The following is a 26694-nucleotide window of genomic DNA, read 5'->3' on the forward strand; positions in this document are numbered from 1 at the left end:
TTTGTCAATTTATCAAGTAAAGTTTTTACCTTATTATCATAATGATTAAATAAGTTAATTTCTTACATAAAATTAAAATATACTAATATGATATTGACCATGTTATATTATATTTTTTAAAGGAAAAATATTAATAGGCAAAAGTTTGTAATAAAATTTGTATGCTTAGGGAAGCAACTGTAACAGAAATATGGCCAACCACTTCAGTACTCTTCAAATATTTTTTGTCAAATGACAGTTAAAAAAAATATTTCCTGGCTGTCAAATGTACAAGTGCATTTCAAATGACAATTTCCTGTGTAACAATTAATGCTGAAGTGTGCCAAAAAAAGTGTATATTTATTGAAACATGTAATTCAAATAATTTAAGAGAATAAACAAAGGTTAACATCCTAATTATAAAGTTGGTCAAAATTCTGAATACATAGAAAGTACATATAGTTTATATAAAACCACATACGCAATAATAAAAGTTTATACTTTAATTTTACATTACCACGGCAATATTCTCTTTACTTATCATTCTGACAGATATCTAAGCCAGCTGAGTGTAAACTGTAGAGCCTATCAGTAGCTTGCAACACTCAATGTTAAAGTTATTTACTATAAAACTCAAGTTGCATCCTTATTGATTTAAAATGCCAATTCTTAATAAAAAAACTGTAAAGTATACACTTCTGGAGCAAGAAATACTTGTCCTTCTACATCACCTCAGTTTATCACCAGTTTTGGGTGGATGAGTTGCAGTTTTTTTATGTTGTGCTTTTTAAGACTGCACTATTGTTTTTATTATATTGATGATAGTTAAATTGTCCCTGATTCTTTGATATGGAATCTCCTCACTAATGAATGATATGGCAACTGTACACCAAATATCAATTATCTATTATTATCTTTTATTTGTTTAAGTACTAAAAACATCTCTTCAGAAAACATAAAATTTGAGCACGGTAAAACTCAAAAACTCAATGAAACAAAACTTTGACAGGAGAATCTCATAATCTGAATGGATGCCTATTGGAAACAAACTATCAATGAACTTATCTAAAAATAACTTATTCATAAATAAGGACTCTTATTTAGGTCACTGAATTAAACTCATCATTTAGTGTGATTTCAACTGCTTTACAGGTTCTTTAGAATTCTTTAAAATGTAAAACATTATGACCTCTTTTGAGTTCTTAGGAGCAATATTGCCTTGGCATTGTAGAAGAACAAAAAATGCACTAATAACAATATTAAGAACATTCCTGCAAAGTTTCATTTTATTTCCCTTAAATCTTGTCACAACAATAAAATCAAAATATAATTCAACAATGTAAATTTAAATCTCATAAAAATATAGTATACTAGAACACACCCGTGATATTGTGGGTCTGTGACTGAATTAAAGAAAATAACTTTGCGTAAGCCTTATTTTAGTATTGGTATTGTCATCTGTTAAGTCATGCCGATTATAAGATGCACAGTTCTCTCTGCTTTCAACATCTTTCTGTTTGAACCCGTCGACCTGGAACTTATCAATTGTTGGTATTATTAATTTTATTTGGAAAACAAAAGGGCCTGGAAAGGAGTATTTTTTAATCAACAGCAGTAAATAAAGTTGAATTATTTGATTCGCTGTTTTACGTCATTCCGGCTAACAAATTGAAAACTGTACATGCTGTACATATACGCCTTATTTTAAGTCCAGATTTTTATTATTCGTATTGTCATCTTAGAAAGTCATACTGATTAAAATACTACAATCGGGAAAAATGTGACAATGATTGAAATTTAGTAGTGTCAACCCTGTGATTACGACCCGTGTAAATAGCAAAATCCTAAATACAGCGTTTGGTGGTGCGCCTGTCAGATGCGGAACTTACAGATAAGGTAATAGTTAACAGGTGAATATACTATTGGTATCAGTATCGGATTCGACCCGGAACTTCTTAATTATTGGCAATATTAATTATGTGGAAAACAAAAGGGTCTGGAGTGGTGTAATTTTTAATCAACAGCATTGTACTATATTAGTTATATATAAAGTTGAATTCTTTGATTCATCGTTTTTACGTGATGACGGCTGACAAATTGGACCTCGTAATTTTAGTATTATAGATATACCAATACACATAATTAACAGCGCCTGGTGATGTTTCATAGCCTGACCGGTTTCGGTCCAAAAAGGACCTTCATCAGAGGCAGAATGGTGGATTAATGTTTGCACCCTATTTATATAGATATGGTAACTGGCGATTGAGTTAACCGGCGGTAGAGTAAACCGGCGGTTCACTGATACACATAGTTAATATGTCTTCTACTAACGAAAGCTCCATTTGGAGTTATTGTGTTTAGAGACTACTTATGTCAGTACACCTTTCCTATATTGCCTAAATTTAAATATTGACAGCTATTTATATTTTTTTCTAAAAAAAAGTACCAAAACCAAACACTTGCATCTGTCAAGTTAGATTAAATAAAGTGGTTCTTTAAAAGAAGATAATTAAATTTTTACCAATCTGCCCATCTGCTCTTTCCATTAAGATTTCGACTAAACATTCATACTAAAGTAACAACACTTGTTATGAGCCTTATAAAGATAGTCATTGCTTAGTTTTATGCCTTTCAACACAGTCAATATGTCATGTATGTTCTTGAAAATAATAATAAAAAAAATTTAAAAAAAATCCTACAAGATTTTAGCTTATTGCAGTTTCCAAGTAATAGACCTAAACAGAAACAAATTTATTTAGTTTGATTCCAATTTATAAAGTGTTTACCATTGAAGGGATTCTTTGCAAATTGTATAAAAATTGAGTTGTCCCCCTTTGACTGTAAATTTACTTGATCTTCTCAATAATCCTAAGAAAGTTAAAATAAGATGGCAATGACAAGGAAAACCTGGAGGATGTTTTTACAATCATTTTCAGTGAAATTAAAAATGAATCATTGACTTATATTACACAGAAACTTTCTAGATATATGTCCTACAATAATCTGGTCCAATTCATCTCAAAAGGTTTTTTTAAGAGCATTGAAATTGTTATCACCAATCAGAACAAATAATCTGTGGTAATATTGCGTTATCTTGGTAATCTTAAAAGATTATTTCAAAATATTAAGATCAGGTGTTCTGTGCTGTAGGAAGAGCTCAGGATATTTTTTAAGGTCTGTAGAATTATCTGTGAAAATGTGAAAACAGTGTGCAGTTACAGTCATTATATGGTATTCTGTGATGAAAACATGCCTTCCCCACGACAAAAATACATTTGAATGCATGTATGGATATTTTTCTTTCATATTATCACCAAGTGAATCACAAATTTGAAGGATTGTTTAAAAACTTCAACAGAGCACAGAAAATCAAGCAAGTGAGAGAGAAATATCTAGTTGAAAGGTATTTAAATGTTACACATTTCTTGATATAAGAAAACAGATCATCCATTTAAAAATACATAAAAAAAATAAGATAATCATTCGACTAAAAATAGTTGAAGCGTTCATTTCCAAGAAATTCTTTTTAAGTTATTTAATATTTTTAAAGGTAAGTACAATATTATATGTTAACTTTAAATTTCTTTCAGACTAAAATAATCACTTTCCATATACTGGATGCAATGTACCTGGGAAAACCTCCCAAAACAATCTGAGACCAGTATATAAATTATATTTCCCTTAACAATGCAAAATGCATCTTCCATAAAATCTGTTAAATAAAATTAATGCTGGAATATTCCAGAATGGATACGTAGACTAACTTTTTTTCAGTTTGCTAACTTTTCTTTTGCTAGACTGGCTTATTGGTTGATTAATTGTGTAAAAAAAACACTTTTACAAATAATATCAAATTTAAAAAATAAATAAAACCACATGCGAGCAACAGTTCTTTCAGGGAAAACATGATCAGTAGGAAGACCAAATATGCAGCCATATACTAGTAAATCATATTCCTTAGAAATGAAGAGATATTTTGTAGAATCCCAAACCTCTATGCTATAGCATAGATTTAAAAGCAATTAGGTGGCCAAGTTTTTAAGAGGTTAAATCAATAAGGATATACAAAAGAAGATGTGATATAATTGCCAATGAGACAACTCTCAACAAGAGACTAAATGACACAAAAATTAACAACTATATGTCATTGTAAGCCCTTCAACAATGAGCAAACCCATACATTTATGGGCTTAACAGGATAGTCTGCTTTCCTACAGAAGGTTGGTGATTGTTACCAAGCACAGCAGCTTCCTACACCAATAAAAAATGACCACCACTAAATAACACAATAGTGTTGAAAGTGGCATTAAACACCAATCATTCAGTCAATCAAAATATGGACAAAATATGTGTATCATTACACCAAAACCAGAGCTTCCAACAGGGCCTCTAAAACAGAAAGTTAAACAGGACAATTCAGATCCTTGTAAGCCAAGTTTGGAAAAAGGATCTGTATTTCATTTAGATTGCATAACTTTCTAATACATCAGTCAGAGAAAATGAATGAATTTCACCCCACGTTGTTTCCTTGCATCATCATCTAGTCCTGCATAGAGAATATTAAGAAATTGTTACTGGTAATTAGAAATATGTTTCACTATAAAAATCTGCAGGACATCTGTGATAACTGAAAAAGTTCACACTTATCTAATAAAAAGATAACATTTATGTTCTTAATTCCAAACTCAGTTATACAAACATTTTTGACAAAGTCCCTACCAGATAACAACTAAAAACTTTGCATTCACAGGCATCAGAGATCATCTACACCTAAAAACAGAGTGATCTTCTAAACCAAAACCTTTGCCTACTTTTGAGTGGCATTTAGTTTACATTGGTGTAAAAAGCCTGAATGTCCTGAGAGAAGCACTGGTCTTTGGTAAGAGAACTGACATTCATAATTAATTAAGATTGGAGTTGAGCACACTTGCTACATGCAGGATTCAAACTCACAACATCAGTGTTCATAGGCTAGTGATACAGTATTTTGTGATACAATGTAATGGAATTTGATGCGACTGTCATACAAGTGAGAGGTTTAGCTAGCTATAAAACCAGGTTTAATCCACCATTTTCTACATTAGAAAATGCCTGTACCAAGTCAGGAATATGACAGTTGTTATCCATTCGTTTGATGTGTTTGGACTTTTGATTTTGCCTTTTGATTTTTGATTTTCCTTTTTGAATATTCCTCGGAGTTCAGTATTTTTGTGTTTTTACTTTTGACTACTAATAGATCCATCAGCCACTAATGTCCCATGTAAATAAACGGGACTTGTGGGTACAAGTTAATGAGAGAGAAACCTAACAACATTATGGTCAAAACAGTCTGAAAAAATAACGAAGAGTATTTTAGAATATGTAAAGCTCTAAAATCCTGATATGAAATTTTCATTATTTTTTTCTGTTGCAATATAAACACCAAATTTCCCTAGAAAACAAAAACAATCAGAATGGAAAACATCAATCAATGCTGTGTTCCTTTGTTTTTTACTTTATCTAGTACATGAATGGATTTTGTCTCATGAATTAATGGCCCAATCCCTTCTTTTCTGTTATTTTAACATCATAAGCATGTTATATGGGTTATTTTCCCAAGTACATGTTATACCTGTAATACTTCAAGAAGTTTAAAATCAAAACAACATGCAGGGCATTTACCCTTGATCTAAAATGATGACTCAAAAGACTTCAAAGGTTAATTATCTTACTAATTTACCTATCAGAACTTATCATACCTATGACAACACCTGTCTATGGATTACTTATCTGATTTATTACATCTTTTATGGAGTAATTAAAATCACAATTACTCAAAGATTAACATAATTGTGTTGTTAATCTTTGTAAAAAATTAAAAGGAAGCTTATAGGAGTTTTGTCCAGTGTAGGTGTCAAAATTCTGAGATTCAAAAGATGTTATGTAATATGATGACTTTTCAAACATTTCTCATGGTCTGTTCAGGAACCACTCCAATTGAGATTATTTTCAAAGTCATGTAGAATTCTTAAAATTATCTACCTGCACCCTTAACTTTAATAACTAAATGGTTTTTTTCCTAAATTTAAAAGTTTTAAAAAGGGTTATGTTCTCAAAAGCCTTTGAACACAAAACCCTTCATATGTGCATCTTTACCTAATAAATGAGTTTGAATGTAAATATGCTTATTTTTCCTACAACAAGAGCTGTGAATGTAAATAATAACAATCTGAACTTGAACAAATCATGGTGAATAAAAAATACACTAATGGAAATGTTTATATCCAAGAATATCATAAAGGAGTAGGTCCGGTAAGGACCAATTTTGGCCTCAAATTTCAGGTTCATCTGACGAAAGATTTTGACCACTTTTTAAATACTTAAGTGTCTATTTTATTGGAATTAATTAGTTTATGGGAAAGATTTTAACTGATTTAGTCATTAAAAACGAACCGATTCAAGCTCAAATATGAAAAATCTACCAATTACCGGTATGCCGAAAAATGTCACTTTTCAGATGGTTTTTGGAAAAAATGGAAGTGGCTGCATCCGTGTTCATCCTCAACCTTTATATATGTTATGTTTTATCATTAAATACAACTTACATTTCAATATTAAGGATGAACACGAATGCGGCCACTTTCGTTTTACACGAAAACCGTCTAAAATTTAACTAAAATGCTAGAATTGTGAAGATTTCAGTAATTTAGCATGACTTAATGGTGCTAGTACCAGATATATATGCATTGTATTGTCAAAAACAGCCCATATTTATGTAGCAGAAGCATTCTACTGTCCAATAAATAACTAAGTTTACATTTTAACAATTTTGTAAAACTGTTATATTTTGGGGCCAAAAAGGGGTCTTACTGAACCTACTCCTTTCAGTGGCGGATCCAGAACTTTTCCTAAGGGGGGCCCGCTGACTGACCTAAGGGGGGGGGGGGGGGCGCTCCAGTCATGCTTCAATGATTCCCTATATAATCAACCAAATTTTTCCCACGAAAGGGGGGGCCTGCTGACTGACCTAAGGGGGGGGGCCGCTCCAGTCATGCTTCAATGATTCCCTATATAATCAACCAAATTTTTCCCACGAAAGGGGGGGGCCCCCCCTGGATCCGCCTATGAATTTGATATAAGACATTAATTCAAACTAATGTTACAATCTTACTCCAGTCTCTTCAGGTCAGACTGGTCTTAAACTGTGGATACATTAAAATTTATAAGAAATTCTAATATGACGTTCTTCTTTAGCTTTGGGTACAAAGCCGTGTTCTAATTCGAATAGAACATGGTCTGTACATGATTAACGTCAAAATTGAAATTGCAACGTCAGATGAATTTAGAACAACGCCAGAGATCAAAATGGACATTTTTGTTGGTGTTGCTCGCAAGGTAAATTAAATAAAAACATTCTAAAAGTAAGTTTAAATGTTTCTGTTCTTTTTTTTATTGCTAAACTGTTGATTTTCTATAACGTTTTTGTTCACCAAATCAAAATGGTAACATTTCCAGCGTCTACTATAGGTCCTCTTCAAAGTACAAAAGTTCAAAATATTCCTATTAGAATCTAAATAATTCTATCATGCCATACTCTATGCTCATTTTAACATGGGTATGCATTATATTTGTAAACATTTAATACCTCGCTAACGCTCGGTATTAAGATATTAACAAATATAATGCCTACCCATGTTAAAATGAGCATAGAGCATGGCATGAAAGAATAATTTCTTAATCAATTTTCTTGATTTTTCATGGATAATGGGGAACCACAATTTTTAAATTTCAATGAATCACAAATCTTTTATATAAAAGATATATGAAGACTTTGGAAAAGAGGAAATCATTAACTCATGAAAAGACAAGTTTTCCTCAATCCATAAAAATTGGTACAAATGTAAATAAATGAATTCAGTAATGCAGGAATTTTATATGTACGTAATACCTTTAAATTTTTTGATTTTTTATCTTTCTTATTTTTTAATTAAAATATCCATACTTGAAATGATCAATTGTAAAAAATTATGGTGTTGTGCAAATTATGTGGAAAAGTTTTATTTTCAAAATACCTTCTTTCTTGGATTATTACACTTCCTTTATGTAAATACATAAGTTTTAGCTTCTAAATATTGTTTCAAGACTGTAAATTTAGTGTTTTGTTCAAATAAAATATGGTTATGTGAAAACAAAAACATTCATGAACTCAAGACCTGTGTCATTTGAGTCTTCTTATAGAAGTCAACAGACTGACCAATTTCCATAGGATTTGTCTAAATACTTAAGTACATTTTTATTAGGATTTTTGTTTAAATAAATTAACTATTCTCAAATCTTTTAAATAAATTTTCTAAATACTAAAAATCTTACTAATTAACTAATTAATATCAAATGTTAGCATATGTTTGGTCCTGACATAATCAAGTTCTAATCACTTGTCCAACCAACTTTCTCAACCTGTTCTATGACACTGAGCTTGGGTTCATTTGACAGAAAGTAAAAACAATCAGATGGTGTCATCTGTCACCTTTAATATAAAATTCCCCAAACCATCATGTCTGTTATCAAACTGTGTGAGACAAAAAAGAGGACAAGGTTAGTTTTTAATGATTTTTCTTATCATAATATTTAAAGAAAGATTTTTCAAAAGTGATACAATATTTTAAATGTGAATTTTTACTTTAAATGCAGGGCTCACGTTAGTATGTGCTTGGGGCGACAAAGTCGCTTTCCCATCTGTCACTTCTCTTTGCCCTACAGTCAAAAGCAAAATCTAGTTGCCCTGTTGATCATGATACTTGCTTTCAGTTGCTTTCGACATCAGCAAATTATATTCAATATTTATCATGTGGATGAAACATCAATTTTACATTTAAAAAAAAAAAAAGAAATTCAAAGACATAAATGTTTAATTTTCTTAAAAGAGCACTAATTTTACATCGGTTACATGTTATTTTCATTTGAAATATATGCATAGCTAGTGGTATTTATAAATTGGAAAACTTATAGTACATGCTCATAAGAAAATTGATTTTAAGTTGAATGATGTATGGATTACAGAAGCTTGATTACAGTGTTCTGATATCTCTGTGACATCCAGAGCACCAGAACAATCTGTGATTAGGATTACAGATACCCTTCATACCCTTCTTTTCTCCAGTCGTGTTTTCAATGCAGATATCTTCATCCAATGCATATCTAATCAAACTAGAATGAACTTAACTTGTGATTTAAAGATTTATTCATAATATGGAACTTAAAATTCCAAATTTCAATTAAAAAAATGCCTTTACTCAGCAACAGAATAAACCACAAGTGAAAAAATATAAGCTGCTTGAGATTTGTGATACAAGATATCAGATTTATTTCAAAATTTAAAAACATTAAGCATGTTAGGTGTAGGAATACTTTATTCATGATGCAACTTCCTTAGCAATTTTCCTATTAAATCAGTAGAGAACAGCATATGGCAAAAATTAAATTCCAAACTATATTCATTTTGTACATTTTATGAAACACTTTGAAACAGAGAAGACTGAGTTTACTTAAAGGAGGAGGGGCAATAAGGACCTTATTTGGCCCAAAAAATTACTGTAAATTCAAAAGTTGTCAAACATACCTTTAAATTACTGTACAGTATCTAAGATAAAAGGTATTCAGAAAAACAAAACAATTTTGGACATTGAACAAGTTACCATGGCAAAAAATCATGACTTAATTTGCATAATTTGTAAAATTTCGTGATTTTCTTTGTTTTTTGTCAAATTTTTAAGAATATTTTAGATTGAAAAAATATGTGCGCACCCAAGAAACAACTTTATATTTGGTGATTCTTTGTTAATAGTTATAATAAAGCATTTGTTAAATTACTTTGTTGTTTCTTGGCTGCGCACAATGTTTCCAAAAACAGAAATAAAGATAGAAAACTGCAAAAATTCTGTATTTTTCATCCTTTTTGTGAAAACAGTACATATTATGACGTGATTGTGACGTCATCACATAAAAATCCTAATGTTTTTTATTGATATTTCTTGATCCTATGCATTTCTAAACATTATGTGCCAACTTGAGAAAGTTATCCAAAATTTTATTTTCTTGGGCCAAAACCAAGCTTTAATGCCCCTACTGCTTTCCTTCATTTCAATTAAGGTGTGGGATGCTAATCACTGTGATTAATGTCTAAACAAGTCTTGATATTGTTAAAAAAAAATAAAGTTGACATTTTTTGTTTAGAATATATTTAAAAGTAATCAAAACTGATTAAAGATCTTCAGCACACAGAGTAGTGTCTGACATATCAAATCATCAATAAATGCTAACATTGATCATATAAAACTTTTGAACTACAGACAGATGTTATATTTCAACAAAACACTCTCATGACCATGATGATATGTAAGTCATCTTGCTACAAATAATGCTTTGTATCTTCCTTATGAGGATAGTTGCAGTAATGTTTATGGAATGAGTATTTTTTTTTATGTAGCTATCTTATTTTTGTTGAAAATTAATTTTCCTGATGTGACCTGGTTTTTTTTTTTAAATATCTATGTAATTCTTTTAAAAAAATTAGATAAGATAACACTTGTTAAGGTGATTGATGAACAATAGTATATAAAACTACAAAAATTCCAGAAGATTTGAAAGGCAGGAAATATTCACATTAAAAACATGCTTGAATGTATAGAAGTTAATAAAATACCACATGATTGTCTTTGTAAATCTTCACTTCTGATAATGCTTTGTTCAGAATTTCTGGTACTGATAGTTTATTTCTTGGCGTTCCTGAAAAAGATGAGAATGTTTTGATGAACACAGTGAATTGTGGAAATTGATCTTTTAGCAAGAAAGGCAATTTTATTGAAAAACAACATATTTTATTGACACTTTTTAGAAAGTTCCTGGTTGCAAACCCTCATAGTTTTTATTTTTTGTATGGCTGGGTTACTGTCTCATATGATGAAGATGTGCCTGATTAAATTGTCGATTTCAATTTTCATATGCAAAGTTTTAAAATTGAAGCACTTACAAAAAGGAATTGCTTTCGAAGTTCAACCCCAAGCTATCATGAATATTGACTTAACATGACCACAAAAAGGCTTTAAAATATTTTCAGTGATGGGAACATGAGAAGTCAGATGTAAGTGTGATTTCAGGAGAACATAATGTTTTTCCTAGTCTTGGACTTTTCCCTTATCAAACAGTGAATGAAAACTGTCAAAAAGTGCTCCCTGAAAATAACCAAATGCATGTATTTTGGAAAGAAACTTGAATACCCGTACAGGTCATTTAAGTTCATATCTAACATGTCAAAGGGCAAATTCCATCATTCACATTACTACATTATAATAAAGATACAAACAATCTATTTGATTTATGATATTTCATTTAGAAAAAAATATTACAATTTTCTCTCAAGAACTCTTTTGGTCAAATATTAAAAAAAAAATGTAACAGGTTTGACACTTTTTAGTTATCTGTTTAAAGACTTAATTCCATTGTCTTTGGATAAAATGAATAAGATAAAGATTATCACAAGACTGACCAAACAAGTAGGACATGATCTTATCTTTAGGACAACAAGTTGACAAGGATATCACCTTAACAAACAGACAGGAAGACATATTTTCCTTCTAGCCAAAACAATAGTGTCAATGTTTATTATTCTGTGACCATTGTTTTTATTTAAGGACAAAACTTAAAGACTGAAATAAAAATAAAATCACAACAAAATCTTCAGAAGTGACATTTTTATCACTTTAACAAATTATCTACTAATCTAGTCCTGAGCAAATTCACTACTGATTTAAAAAAAAAAACATGTTACAAATGTATGTCTGAAGTTTACATATTAGAAAATGTAGTGTTTTTTTTACGTTTTAACAGAGGAAAAAGTTTTAACATTCAAAATAGTGCTATTTCTTTACTGTAAAGATTAACTAAGTAATGTAAGTAGAAATGAACCATTTACACAGAAAACAATCATAAATGGAATGATGTTTCAAACCAAGTTTAATTTTATTGGTTATCAATGGTATTTTAACTTCTTTTTCTTTCAACAGCTGTCATATTTGTACTCAAAATAGAACTAGACATTGACCTAAAACTTTTGCAAACAAAAGATTTAAAGAATATTTTGGTTGAAAGCTGTTAAACATTTCTGGATTTCTAGATGCATTCAAACACAAAGTAAATATTCAGTCTTATTAAGTAGAAGAGAACTTCATACTAAACAAATTCAGTTAGGAACTTCATAACAGTTAACCATTAAACAAGTAAAAAAAGACCCTGGTACTTTTAGTCCAGGCCATTGAAGAACAATTTCTACTATTTTGGCCTGCTCAGATTCAAATTATATTGTGTTATTGTTATTGTAATTCTAATATTACTTGTTTTTGTTAACATGCAATTTCTGTGATAAATGCAAAATCCTAAGGGTATTTAGTAATAATGAACAGTTATCTTTTATCATCTTAGGGCCAACAAGATGACAACTATATGAATGCATAAAGGAAATGAGATGATCTTTTAATTAAATTTTAATAACTGATGGCATGATAACTGTTTTAACCAATTAAATATTTTCCTATAGTATATATAGTACATATCCCAACTGAATATGATATACTCATATACTATTCACATCTTAAGTTGTAATATTCAAGGATAAAAGAATGCTACCCAGGTATAACATGTTGAAAGACTAAATCATTTTTTATTTTTTTTATTTGTAAATTTAACAGCAGGGGATGGATAAATGCATATTTAAAATTCATAACTCTTATGATGGAAGGGACTTATATAAATTGGCTAGAAATTTTGTTCCATCCTTTTAACTGGGACTAATTTCACAAATTTCAGTAAAATAAATAATTTATACCAGCGATTTTTGACTCTTTTTTTTTTAAATGTATTACTTTCATTTGACTTTTGGCACATGTCCTATGCATATAACTTATATGCCATTTGATAAGCAGGACATTCATATCATTATACATTTAAAACAACTTACACTTACAAGCATTTACCTTATTTCAACTGTTATTTATTACTAATTTATTTTATCTGACTTATGAGTACTATATGTTATAGTAGCTAGTGAAACCACCTGTTTTTATCCAATTTTAATTGCACTTGTAAATACTGAGCACGCAGGTTGACGTTTGCACAGCAGTATCTGCGTTATGGATTTCCACTGCAGATCAATAGTATAGATGTAGATGTAGTCTCAGATTTTAACCAAATAATCAAGTACCCAGGATAATTAAATAAAATTCTTTAGTAGCAATATTGCACAATGTATAACGCTTGCAAAAGTGTAAAGATCTGTAAAGGTAGATATTAAAAAAATATATATAAATATGCACTTATCGTCGTGTCATATGTTTTCGTATGTCATATGTTTTCGTATCAACCACATTTCGTCGGTTTCGGCTGCATACGCGTACATTGTGGCGTGTTTTTCGGTTTCTATATTTAGAACAACAACACCACTACAACTTGACATATTTAAAACATATTCAATGTCGCTTTTTAAAGATGTTAGAACAAATTAAATAAAACTGACCTATTTAGCCATTTTTATTTAATGTCAAAAATATGCATCACTAGAATAGCTATAGAAAAAAAATCTGAAGGGTTAAAATAAAGTCCAGATATGTTTTTTGCAAGTCAGATACCGGATCTTCAAGACATATGAGTGTCATGTGTTTTTTGGGCCGTTTTAATTACAAACCAGCGAGTTAAAATTAGTAGGGTTCTTATATAAAATGGTTGTTCAAAATCTAATTATTCAATATTTCATTTATAATTTTTTTGTATACATCCTTGATTCATGAAGATGAAACAGTCTTGACTTTTTATATTTAATCCTAAATTTTGAAAACTGCATTTTATTTTAGAAAAAATAATGCATTTTGTACAAACCAGGTGCCAATCTGAAATTAATCAAAATCTTAAAATTTCAGCACACAATTTACCAACCTAAAACTATTTACTAGTAATTTTTAGTACTGAAAAGTATTTATTTACTTTTTTTATGATTCAAACGATCATTAGAACCACGACTTTAGAAAATATTAATTTCTGGATTTTGTAGTCATTTCCTGTCCGTGTACTGATCCAATTTTTATTTCATACGAAAACATATGACGCCGTTTTTTTGACATACAAAAATCGCAAAGTAATCGGAAACAGTAAAAAATCGTAGTAAGCATTGAAAAAAAATCTAGATACCTTAAATCAATCTACAGGACATGCTTTTTAAATTTGAGTAAACACCGGAATAAAAACTCAACAGTGAAAACTGTAAGCAGTGAAAATTGTTATTAGTACGAAAACACATTACACGATGATAATTATGTTTGAATCAATGATTTGAACGTTAAATAAGTAATTGAAATTAGTATAGTTTTTGCAGGCGCTTGACAGAAAAGTATGCGACATAATTTTGAACCTGGCAAAGCTTGAATATGTATCATTCCCAGAACATTCAAATTATTTGCTAAAAATATTTTTCTAAAACAGTCCATGTTGTTTTCACCGGAAGTGTACGAAATAAGAGGGCGGTGTTTCTCAAACTCATATTATCCAATCAAATATCTCTGCCCTGGGATCAAAGGGTAAAGTGCATGCACTTTGTGTATTCCACATGGCGGTAAATGTTTCTTTGTTTACGTTTTTTAATTAGGTATATTTTTGTTATTTTAATACCGCATTTACAACTTACAAATTTCATTGATTACTCGAATCTTTCCTGAATAATTTGGTATGCAGCTTTTATGGTAAATTTCAGTGAAAATATTCTTTATAAAGTATTTTGAAAGCTCTATCGCAAAATATTTTTTTTTCTGACACATGAAGAAAAATCTTGAAAAATATATAAAAGGAGAACATAAAGAAATGATATGAGACACTCAAAACGCCTGAATTATTTTAATTGTTGAATTAAATTGTATGGTTTTACTTTTTTAGTTTTTTTTATTATAAAACTTGTTCTCTAAATTTTGTGTTTCGCGCGTTACGCTGTAAAGGAAGTTTCATCTACAGTAAGGTATTTCATTTGAATTAAAAAATAAAAATGCTCGTCCAATGGATCGCATTTTATTGACCAACCTTATATAACTAAAAAGAATTGGTATATTTGTTTATTTGATATGTTTGTTTAGTGCTAAATCCCCCTTGGCGGGATGTCGCGAACATAGGGGGCATTTCTTCACAGTTCAGTTGGCCATTGAACGTCGAAGGATGAACACGGGTATTGCAATGGATTAACAAAAAATAGAGAAAATAGCCAATGAATGTTATAATTACAGTAAGAATTAAGTAACAGATGCATTGTTTTACGTTGTTTATCATGCATTATTGAATTTTGAGGAAAATTACAGCCGATCGTGGAAAGTTCGTTTGGCGCGTTGGCAGGTGAAAGATGATTGGAAAAATATTGTTCTATTGAATGAAATCAAGTGAATTCGAACTAAAATTTGAAGGAATATTGGAGATATAATTCTACTTATTTTATATATTGCGTATTTGGACGCATTTTTGTTATTTCTAATATTATAGCGGACATCCGTGTGCCAACTCCCGATGGCCAGTGTGCTTCTATTTGGAGGTCATATCATAGCAAAAAAATGAACAAATAGTATTGAATCGAGTGTTTTTATAACCAATAACCATTTTTCTTTTCAGACAGAGAAGGATAAAGGAATCTGCGACGAGAATGTCAAGGAAAAGGTTAGTTTATTTCTAGTACCCATTGAATTTTCGTCCCGCGCCATCTTGACAAAGATCAATCAGTCATTGACCCCTTTTGGTGGGAACGTAAAATAAACAAATTGTTTTTCTTTGTTTCAGTGCTCGATTGCAGTCAAGAGTTAGCATTGAAAGTTCTTCATCATCAATTGCTGTTTCTACTGTGAGTCGAAAAAGAAAGGCAGAAGAGGTAAGCCATAAAAAAACCTCGCGGCAAAACTAAATGTCATTTCTTTGTTCATTCATTTGGACGCGAGCATCGGAATTCGTATTGAATAACTTTATGTAACAATCGAACAAATTTGTTTTCCATTACAGGATTTAGAAGATGAAATGATTGGAAGTAAAAGGAGTAGGAACTACCGAATTGAGGTATATTTTATTTCCAAAATTGATTTTTTAAGGTGTTGAAAATTTCTCTTGTGATATGAAGGAATTTATATAAAAAATAACAAAAATTACACAAGTCAAGATGAAATTGTATATGGCAAATAAAAGATAATAATTATATCTATAACTAGACAGTGAATTAGAAAGTTATTTTATATTAAACTATTTTTTATCAATTTTTCTTGTTATTTTATTTCTTGACCTACTTTTAAGAAAGCCTCCATATTAAAAGCAGTCTAATTTTAGAAAGCATTTTATTTACATTTATTTTTATCTGAAATTGATCAGAAGACAATTATGATAGAAAAAAGTAAAAAAGAAAATACAAAGTTTCTTGACACCATGCCTTAGAAAAACAAGATTTAGTTAATTGTATTGTACAAATTTATTGTTATGACAAACAATGTCCAAGCTCTGATATAATTGAATTGACCAAGAATGTTTATTTAGCTCCATATACAAGCTTTGTTCATATTGAAAATACAATAAATTACATCATACCCAAGCCCAATTTATTTTACTTACAAAATAACAACTTATGGTAAATGGTTTTATTGTACAATATTTTAATAGTAAAATGTTTTTTTCCTGATTAGATTATTTAAAATGAGCTTTAACCTGATGTATATATATATATTTTAATCATGATTTCTTACAGATTTTATTTTAACAAATGAGTTATACTTGAATTTATGAAGAATAGTAAAAACCTACATGACAAAATAAAAGTTTTATAAACAATTTTTTATTTATACAAGAAATGAATATGCATTTTTTATGTACTATTAGTAAAACAAAAAAAATCATATTTATTATATAAATTGTGCAGTTATACTTTGCCATTACTAGCACAAGCAAACTAAGCCACGGTGGGCAACTCCTTTATTATATTATTATTATAACTTTAAACTTATTAAAAAAATATTTACAATGTAGCTGTATATTTAGAAAAGAAGAAAAAAATCATTTTCAAATTCAAGTTGGAAAGGATTTTTTCTGGTTTAAAAAATAATGTCGCGTGCTGTAATGCAGTTTTATGCTTTGTATAAATAATTGGGGAATTTTAGTATAAATAAAAGTAGTTATAACATCAGAATCACCTTTATTTGAGATAAGCTTTTTATACACTACATATGTATGGAATATTCTAAGTGGTAAAGTACTCCCTTCCCTGTAAATGTAAGATACTTTAAAAGTTAAAAACTAGAAAAAAAGTATGTATGTTTTATGGACGAGTGGAGATTTTTTATCTTGTCTTAAAATATAGTCAATATTTAGGTATGCTGATTCCATCGGCAGCTTTGCTGGATTTGTTTGTGATGAGGTCAGTTTAAGGGGAATCACTTACGATTAGTACTTATAATTGGTATGCAATGATTTAGATGCTGGCACATCTCATTTCCTTGGAATTTATTTGGCCCCTGTCCTTTATACCCTATTGGTTTCATATGGAAAAATCTTATCATTTGAGAATTTTGATATTATTAGTTTTGATGTTAAGATTTAAACATTAAATTAAAAGTAACATATTCTTTTTATTTTCTTCTTTAGAACACCTGGATTCCTATTTCTCATGAGAGTTCAATAACAACATGTACATTGGTGCCTACCAGTGAACCTTTGTCTCCTGTTTCTGATAGAAGTTCATCACCAGATTTGACATTAGGAGCCAAGTTCCGATTCCGAAATTACTTTACACCTACCGTCTCTCGACATTCTCCTCTGCCAAGATTTAGTTGGGCTGACTCCAGAGAAGTATGGCAAAACATGATGACCAAAGAACAGCACTATGCAAGAAACCCAAATGTGTTCGACAAACATCCTATGTTACAACCAAGAATGAGAACAATTCTTTTAGATTGGTTAATAGAGGTAAAGTGGCAAAATTTTCAACTTTGATTGACTTCAAAAGGAAAAACAAGAATGAAAGTTTACTTGATGTCAGATAAAAACTGGATATTGTGAAAAGTGAAAAGATCTACATTGATTTGACTCAGAATTAACTTTTTTACAAACTCGGGGAAAACAAATTTAATGATTATTGTTATGAAATCAAAGACAAGTTTTGGGTTTTAAAATAATAAATGAATATTTATGTTAAATATTATATTTTTTTGTCTTTTAGGTGTGTGAAGTATACAGGTTACATAGAGAAACATTCTACCTCGCTACAGATTTTTTGGATAGATTTCTTTGTTCGTCACACAATGCACAGAAACACCAACTACAGCTAGTTGGTATAACATGTTTGTTTATTGGTGCCAAATTAGAGGTAAATACTATAACCGGCAGTTATAAATGTATAATTTCATTCACAAAGAAACCTACTCTACTTGTAGCCTTAATTCAACCTTTTCATAAAATTTTACAAAGCCTTGAGTCTTTAAAAGCTGTGAATAAATTTTAAGAGAAACAATCAAAGATCTTCATCTAATTCAGAAAATGGTATAAAAAAATTTGTTGAGATGTTTATAAAACAATCAAATATCATTGAAGAGGCCTCCAACTTTGAAAAGACACATGAACATGTGGCAGGTTAAAAGTTTTTTTCAATGCAAACAGGTAAAAGTGGTTGGTCCTTTATATTTCATTAAGTTAACATCAAAACGAAAACTTTTTGGATTTGTTCCATTTTTCATGTTGACAAACTGGCATTAATAATAGTTATTAAACTTTTTTTTCAGGAAATTTATCCGCCCAAACTTGCTGAATTTGCTTATGTTACTGATGGTGCTTGTACAGAGGAAGAGATCATGGATCAAGAACTTGTAATAATCAAGGTTAATAACGTTACTTATACATCTTTTTTCATTACAATAGATGAATGAAAGCATAGTACATTTACACTTTCAATGAGAATTGATATAAATTATATATATACAAGCTCAAAAAAAAAAAAAATTAGTAATACTATTGATTTCAAAACTTGCGCAATTACACATTAAAAAAACAATTTTTAGGTAGAAAATATTTTGCTTTGTTTTTCTATGAAATCCACATGTAAAATGGTTAAACAAAACAACAATTGCATTTTTTAAAGTTACATGATTTTCCAAAAGAATAATGTTTGCTTTGTTGTAACATAGTTCTAATGTAACCTAATTGTTAAATGTATTTGATGTTTCTTTTCAGGCTTTGAACTGGGATCTGTCTCCTGTCACTGCTAATGGTTGGTTAAATGTCTACCTCCAAGTTGCCAATATAGAGTATATTACAGATACTGAACATGGTTTTGTTTTTCCTCAATACTCATCACATGCTTTTGTTCAAATCGCTCAGGTAATAATTGCTTGTTGTTAAAGTTAAACAAAGTATGCAGTTTTAAAAGATAAAAATGTCCTAGCAGACATGGTTAACACAGTTTTTTTAAAGGATTTTTTATAAAACTCGTTTTTACATTTCTTAAAATGTTGTATTATCAAAGAAGATATTTGAAGTTATGATTTTTTTGGGGGTCAGGGGGTTGTTATATGTACTGAATTCAAACTAACAAAGACCATGCATGTATGTAATCAATTGCACATTTATTCAGTGAAATTAATTTTTTGTGTTTTTTCTTTTTCAGTTGATAGACTTATGTACATTAGATATTGGTTGTTTAGCGTTTACCTATAGTGCTATTGCTGCTGCTGCTTTATATCACCTCACTGATCAAGATGTAGCATTATCTGTCTCAGGTAAATTAAACTTTATTTTCTGCTCTTACAATCAACAGCTTCCCAAAGATCCTTTTGTTCATTAGCCTGATAAATTGTGAATAAGACACAACAGCGAGTAAATGTATGGATATTAGAAATGCTCTTTTTGTATCAAACATTATAAGACACTGCAAGAATATACATCTTAAAAATTCATATACCAAGTTCATAGAAAAAAAACCCAACTGTATGCTTTTCTTAGATTGTGGAAATGACCGGATTAAGCTAAACTGCAATTTCCTGATACATGTAGTAATTAAATAAAATTGAGAATGGAAATGGGAAACAACCCGACCATAGAGCAGACAACTGCCGAAGGCCACCAATGGGTCTTCAATGTAGTGAGAAACTCCGGCACCCAGAGGCGTGAACATATGAAATGTTTTATTAACTGCAAATTCTTTATACACAGGGTACAAATGGCAAGATATTTTACCGTGTGTTAACTGGATGACACCTTTTGCACAAACTACACGGGAGAAAGGTCATGTGGAGGTCAAGTTTTTCAGTAATGTTGCCACAGAAGACTGTCATAACATACAGACACATGAAATAGATATTAATCTTTTGGTAAGTAAAAGTTTATTTTAGCTTTTCATGAAAAAAAGGTATTATATTTATCTTTTCACTTTTTAAAAAAACTTCTATACTCTGTTCTTCACCAGTAATTTTTAAAATGAACATTTGAACAAAAGTTCTTTTTCCGTAGGCTATTTCATCATTTTATATAATGTATTTGTATTGACCTGTAAATGGCTTTGCTGTAAGTGACTTTTGGGTTGCTGTCTCAATTATGGATACATTGGATGAAAAAGAAATTTTAATATTTAATTCTGAGCTAACGAAAAACAATATTCATTAAGTAGATATCTAAAATATTTTTTTTTACTACAGGAAAGAGCTCAAGAAATACAGGAACAGCTGATGACGTTACATAGATCTTCAAGTCCTGACATTCAAGCTCAAGTTATAACACAATTAACACCACCCAGTAGTAATAAAAAGGGCAACAATATTGTATCAGAAGACAAAGAAAATAAAGAACAGACTTCAATTGACGTAGAATATCAACATCAGACAGTAACGTGAAGTCAATCTATTAATGAAACCTAATTTCTTCTGTGCCAAGGTCAGTGTTAACCAGGGAAAGAAATCGACGTTCAATGGCTGTTCTCTAAATTATAGAGTAATGATTGAATGAAATGGAGTAAATGGTGTCGCTAATGAATGAATTGAATGTTTGAGATAATATATTATTTAAGTCTTATAAAAGTAATATATGTGTTGGAAGCGAGATAAATTGCATATTCATTTATGGACATTATAAAGTGCAATACACAGATGACTTTGTTCTTTTGAAGAACAATTCCCATAGCCAAACAGGGCTAATAGTGCTTTTATTTTTGTTGTTTGTATTAAATGTATTATTTAGAAGTAAACATAGAATGAAATGTTTGACATGTGTAGATACATGTTAAAAATGTGTGTCTTAGATATTGATTTAAATAAGCAATTTTATCTTGGATATATTTATCCAATGTGCCACTATCTAATGGGAAGTGTCACTGCTAACATATTCAAAGTTTTCTTACTCTAATGGTTAAGTCAATTAGAACTTTGCCAAAGATTAAATCAAAATGTGTTCATGAAATATACTTTTTGTTTACTCACCAAATGTGTTCAAATTTGTTGACATTTTTACCATATTGTGTTCATTATGTGTATGGATGATTGCATTTTGATTAATTGAAAGCAGATTGTATGTGTATGTTTCTATTCCTTATTTATGAATTTTAATAGAGATGATGCTGTTTTTATTGTTTAAAATGTATATTTTTTTAAAACCACAAAACAAGTAAAAAAATTAATAAAAAACTTCAAAAATATCTTTAAAATGTGTTATGATCATGTATAGGTAACTATTAAGTTGCTTAGTACAAAATATGCCATACATTTAATATGTGTAAAAGTATTACACATTATAAGTACATTGTCAATTGCTTAGTAGTTTAGAACAGACTGGTACATATTACATATCGTGCCATCCCGAAAAATGAAATATCAAGTCTTTGAACAACCTCAATGTTTCAAAATTGGTCCATTGGACAATTCTTAAAATTATAGTTCAAACAGAAAAGTTAAACCAATGTTGAGTTTTGCTTATGAAAATATAAATAACACTAAATTTAATTTGCAGTTTCACTAACATATCTTTTACTTTTGGGATTTTCACTTTTGAGTGGTGTAGGCATTGTCATGAGTCTTGTTATCTGCACAGTAAAAGTAGAAAAGTCCAGAGTAAAAAAGCATCTGTTTGTAATGAAACTAGACATAACTAAATTGTTCATATAAGTCTGCACTGTTACGATTAGGCAAATATTACAGTATGTGTGTTTAGTGTAACAGCTGTTTCATTAAAGCATACTTGGAACCCAGAGAAGGCTCTTGTAAAATTACTTGTCATCAACCTATTGATGGAATTGAAATGTGCCTTCCCTGGTTCTAATTCATGGTTTTTATGGATCAGCTCAAAACTTACCAACCCTAGTCCACAACCTTCAAATTTTTGTCTATACTGTATTACAAATTGGAAGTAACCACTATTAACATGTTTAACTACACAACATAACAATCATAAATACCCTATCAAGTCATATGTGCATTGCCAGATTACAAATTGCTAACATTCTGCTATTAGAATAAAATGAACATATTTGCAAATCACTATTCCAGCTAGTATTTCTAAAAAAAAAAACACCACCATATCCAAAAATCATTGGAAAGAAACAACTAAGCACACATGCTTTGTTTGTTTTGCCTTTATGTAGCAGAATGCAAAAACTTTAGGCTGTCTTCCTTTCATAAAGAAAATCATAAAAGTAGCTTGATAAGATGATATGTACTGGTTTTGTTTTCAAATCCTGTAGATCATAAGTTAATAACATATATCATTAGTTAATCATAACTGAATGTGCAAGCTATGAAAAAGAATTCAATATAATGTGTAACAGGAGTTTAAGAAAGGGTTTAATAATTCCATATATATATATATATTAAGTATAGAAAATGCACTAAAAATGGTGAAAAGCATATTATATTTTGTAATTTTTAAAGATATTGCACATCTTCAGTTAATTATAGGTTTGGTTTATTATAATCTTTTGTGCAGTGTGGATTTTACTAATTTGTTAGATCGCAAGGTTATAGGGCAGGTTTGCTGTGTTTTTTTGTGGGAATAAATGGGATCTGTATGTTTTTTGAGTGGAAAAGCAGTTGTTAGAATATTTTATGAATATTTCTGTTATATGATCGTGTAATGTGTATTCTGGTTGTAAAAGTTTTGTTAAATTTGATGGTTGAAAGACTTGTTATCTTTGGATGAAAACTTGATGAAATTCGATTGTTACTGTTATTCTGCAATGAATGGCATTGCTTGTTATTTAAATTCAGGTTATAAGATATTTTTTTACACCATAAGTGTTCAGTATAGTATTTTGAAATTTGTGACTACCATCAATTTGGTTTTATCTAATCAAATCCTATCCAGGAAAACTAGATAAGTCCATTCATCTCTGCTTAAGATGAATATAAAACCGTGATTTTTTTTTAAATTGTAAGATTATTCTCTTATCTGTTTTTCCCTGAAGTTAATACCCTATAAGTACATTTCCTTTTGAGGAAATAGAATTATTCTGTATCTTGATTGATATACCCTCTAAACTATACTATAACTTATAAATAATAGTCAAGATTTTTTTTAAAGAAAGATTACAGGGAAATTGTATTACGTGTTTAATAGAAAAAAGAAACTAAGTATGGATTGAAGGTGGGTCTCCAAAGTACTTACATTATATTTTTCTATATTTTCTTTGCTATTTCCTATAGGTTTCTAATGGATAAATGTCTACTAGTCCTCAAAACATTGATATTAATAAAATCTATCTCAATATTTAAATGAATTGTCTCTAGTCTTGAATCTTTAGTGATTGTCTGTTGAAGTAGAATGGCAAACATAGAACTATATGTAAAAGGTCCAATGTTTTCTTCAGCTCTTGCAATAATTTTGTTCAGTCAAAATAGTGACATTTTGTAGCATCTAAAAAGATTGTCCAAGATTTTTTTTTAAATGAAAGAAAACTTTGAATTTATGCTTGTCCTCTGTTTTGAATTTAAGGTTCTACTTCTATAAAATGAACTTTCTTGATAACAAGTATATGTGATGACAAACTTGTATGTAAAATACAAAAAAGAGATGTTGCAAAGTAGAAAGTTATACAATGTCCTAAATGTATAAAAGTATAATATGAATAGGGAGGTGTCCCCAATGAATTGTAATATACTACTGGCTGTTACAAATACTGTTATCTGTTTATGCATTCTTCAATTAACCTTTGTCAAGCACTTTTAAGGTAAAAGCACAAAATGCTTGTTTATTCAATTGAATATTTGGACATCAAGGTTTTCTGTGGAAACGAAATTTAATACACCTTCGCTTCAAAGAAGCGAAGTGTATTTTTAAATGGAATTTTGTAAACCTAGTTCCTTAGGCTGATTTCAATATATTTTTATAAAGCTACAAAGAGGCTTGAAGTAGATGAACAGTTTTACATCTTTTATTTTCGAGCTAAAGTTGTAGAATTGAAATAAAAAGCAGGGGGTGAAAACAAACTTCAAGTTTTCATAAAATTTATTAAATAGTTCACTTCATAAATGATAAAGCATTGAGTATTCTATGAATACTGATTTTTTTCATATTTGTAGATACTGTATTTTGTAACAGCCTGAAAGATGTTTGGAAATATACACTTTCTTCTTGATCTATATCTCATTTTTATTTATTTTTAATGAATTTGTGAACATTTATTTTAATTAATTTAAAAACTATTTAAAAGGAGAACAATTTTGTGTCTTGTACAAAGTGTTTTAAAGTATTTTATTTATTTTTATTTATGGAGTTATTGACTGGGTTTTAACATATCATTTGGAGCTTGAGTGTTGAGAATATTTTATGATGGTTTAAATTTCTATCACAATTAAATTTTCGTGTTGAAGTAAAAAAAAAAAAGAAACTATTTTTTCCCCATAATTTGGAATCTTGTTGAAATGATATTGCAGTTTCTCTCATAATCCATCAATAAAGAGACTTTTGGAAAATTTATGATATAACAATATAGAAATATTTCCTTTTATCTCAAAATCATTTGGAAGAAATTAAAAAATCTTTTTCATGTCAATATTGTAACTAGTGGAATTTTATTGTGATAGAAATTATAAAACAAAAAATACAACTCTTTGGGTTATCCTTAGTATCAAGTATTCTTGATTTTTTTCTTTTTAAACCTGTCAGATTTTATTTGAGTTAACAATTTTCTATTCATTTATTGCTTTAAGCAAACCTAACTTCTTTTTATATTTTTGCCTTGAGGAAGGTTCAAAATCTTTCATTTTTCATGTTATTAAGTTATTTTTGTACATCATTGAATATATAAAATTACAAAAAGCTATATTTAAAAAATATTTTTGTACTTGATGAAATATATTTAATCAAATTTAAATACTAAATAAAAATTGTGACATTTGTGGTAACAATCGTATATCTTTATGAAAATTTAAAATTTAAAAAAATGATGAAATAAAAATCTAGAAAAATTGAAATAACCAATATTGAATTTGAACCATATATTTGTGAAGAAATGGTATACAGTTGTCACATATTGTATGACATACATCTATTAAGATTTATGTATGTACAATATTTGCTTTAAACAGTTATAAAGTTCATACTAAAATATATTATCCATGATATAATACAAACAATAATATTTGTAAGTATGTTATATGAAAAACTATCACAATTTTTATCTAAAAAAAAAAATGTTATGGGTTTTTTTTTATTAAGGAAAAAATGGATTCTTCAATACACACAATACATTGTATACAGTCACCATGTAGCCAGGACTTGAACATTTGTCAATTGTTAAATGTTAAGTTTTAAAATCTTAAAAAAACTTATTTTTAGAGTATTGTAATATATACACATTACTAATAAATGTTGTAAATCCAGAATATTTTTATGTTTCGTGCTTTCCTTTCGTTGTTTATTGGGACATTTTAAGTACATGTACTAGTTGAATATACAAAAACATCCATATCAAGACCAGTTGGAATGTATTTGATTATACTAAATGCAAGATTTGCTCAATGTTTATGGCCTAAACCTCCTATATAAAAAGAAGATGAGGTATGATTGCCAATGAGACAACTACAGTATCCACAAAAGAACAAAATGACACAAACATCAACAACTATAGGTAACTGTATGACCTTCAACAATGAGCAAAGCCCATACCGCATTGTCTGCCATAAAAGGCCCCGATAAGACAATGTAAAACAATGTAAAACAATTCAAACGAGAAAACTAAGGGCCTTATTTATGTAAAAAAATGAACGAAAAACATATATGTAACACATAAACAAACGACAACCACTAAATTACAGGCTCCTGATTTAAGTGAAAAAGAATATAAATTAAGATCTTTAGCAACGTCAATTTAAAGATTTAATAAGCAGCTACTCAGCTTATTGATAACTATATAACAAGAGATTTGTTTTCCAGCAGATTGTTTCCTCGTAAGCTAACACATCAATTTAAGTTTTGTTTCCCTGTGTAGTACAAACATGAATGTAATATTATGTGCAGAATATAAAGCTGTCATTCACCAAATATGATAGTAATAGATAACGGTAGTCCATTATAACCTGCTTTTTCTTGGAAAGGACCTTTGCTAATATCTGCGTGGTATCTGTATCCATTTCAACGAATCAGTTACATGATTAAAAAAAAATCACAGTTACACGGACTTTTTTCTAAACACTTTCAGATATTGGGCTGATT

At 29.4% G+C, this 26694-nt stretch overlaps 2 protein-coding genes across 3 annotated transcripts in view; one reads left to right on the top strand and one right to left on the bottom strand.

Moving 5' to 3' along the window:
• The window catches only part of LOC134721291 (uncharacterized protein F13E9.13, mitochondrial-like), a 31289-nt gene extending 16752 nt beyond the window's left edge, over nt 1-14537 (bottom strand). Inside the window, exons 1-2 of the mRNA XM_063584174.1 lie at nt 14414-14537; nt 10661-10743 (exon numbers count right to left, since the gene is read on the bottom strand). Of these exons, the coding sequence (XP_063440244.1) occupies nt 10661-10743; nt 14414-14489 (159 nt within the window). The 5' untranslated portion in view covers nt 14490-14537. The remainder of the gene's footprint in view (nt 1-10660; nt 10744-14413) is intronic.
• Nucleotides 12613-25865, top strand: LOC134721290 (G1/S-specific cyclin-E-like). Of its 2 annotated transcripts, none has more exons than XM_063584172.1 (11): nt 12613-12643; nt 15649-15693; nt 15814-15901; nt 16030-16083; nt 17653-17973; nt 18227-18373; nt 18786-18881; nt 19234-19380; nt 19667-19778; nt 20212-20369; nt 20694-25865. In XM_063584172.1, the coding sequence occupies exons 1-11, from the start codon at nt 12633-12635 to the stop codon at nt 20886-20888; spliced, it is 1374 nt and encodes a 457-aa protein (XP_063440242.1). In that variant the 5' UTR covers nt 12613-12632; the 3' UTR covers nt 20889-25865. The 2 variants fall into 2 exon arrangements, with proteins under 2 accessions (XP_063440242.1, XP_063440243.1); XM_063584173.1 differs by lacking the exon at nt 12613-12643 and adding an exon at nt 15126-15271.
• The last annotated feature ends 829 nt before the right edge of the window (nt 25866-26694 follow it).

Source organism: Mytilus trossulus, chromosome 6 (assembly GCF_036588685.1).
Source record: "Mytilus trossulus isolate FHL-02 chromosome 6, PNRI_Mtr1.1.1.hap1, whole genome shotgun sequence".
Classification (NCBI taxonomy): Eukaryota; Metazoa; Mollusca; class Bivalvia; order Mytilida; family Mytilidae; genus Mytilus; species Mytilus trossulus.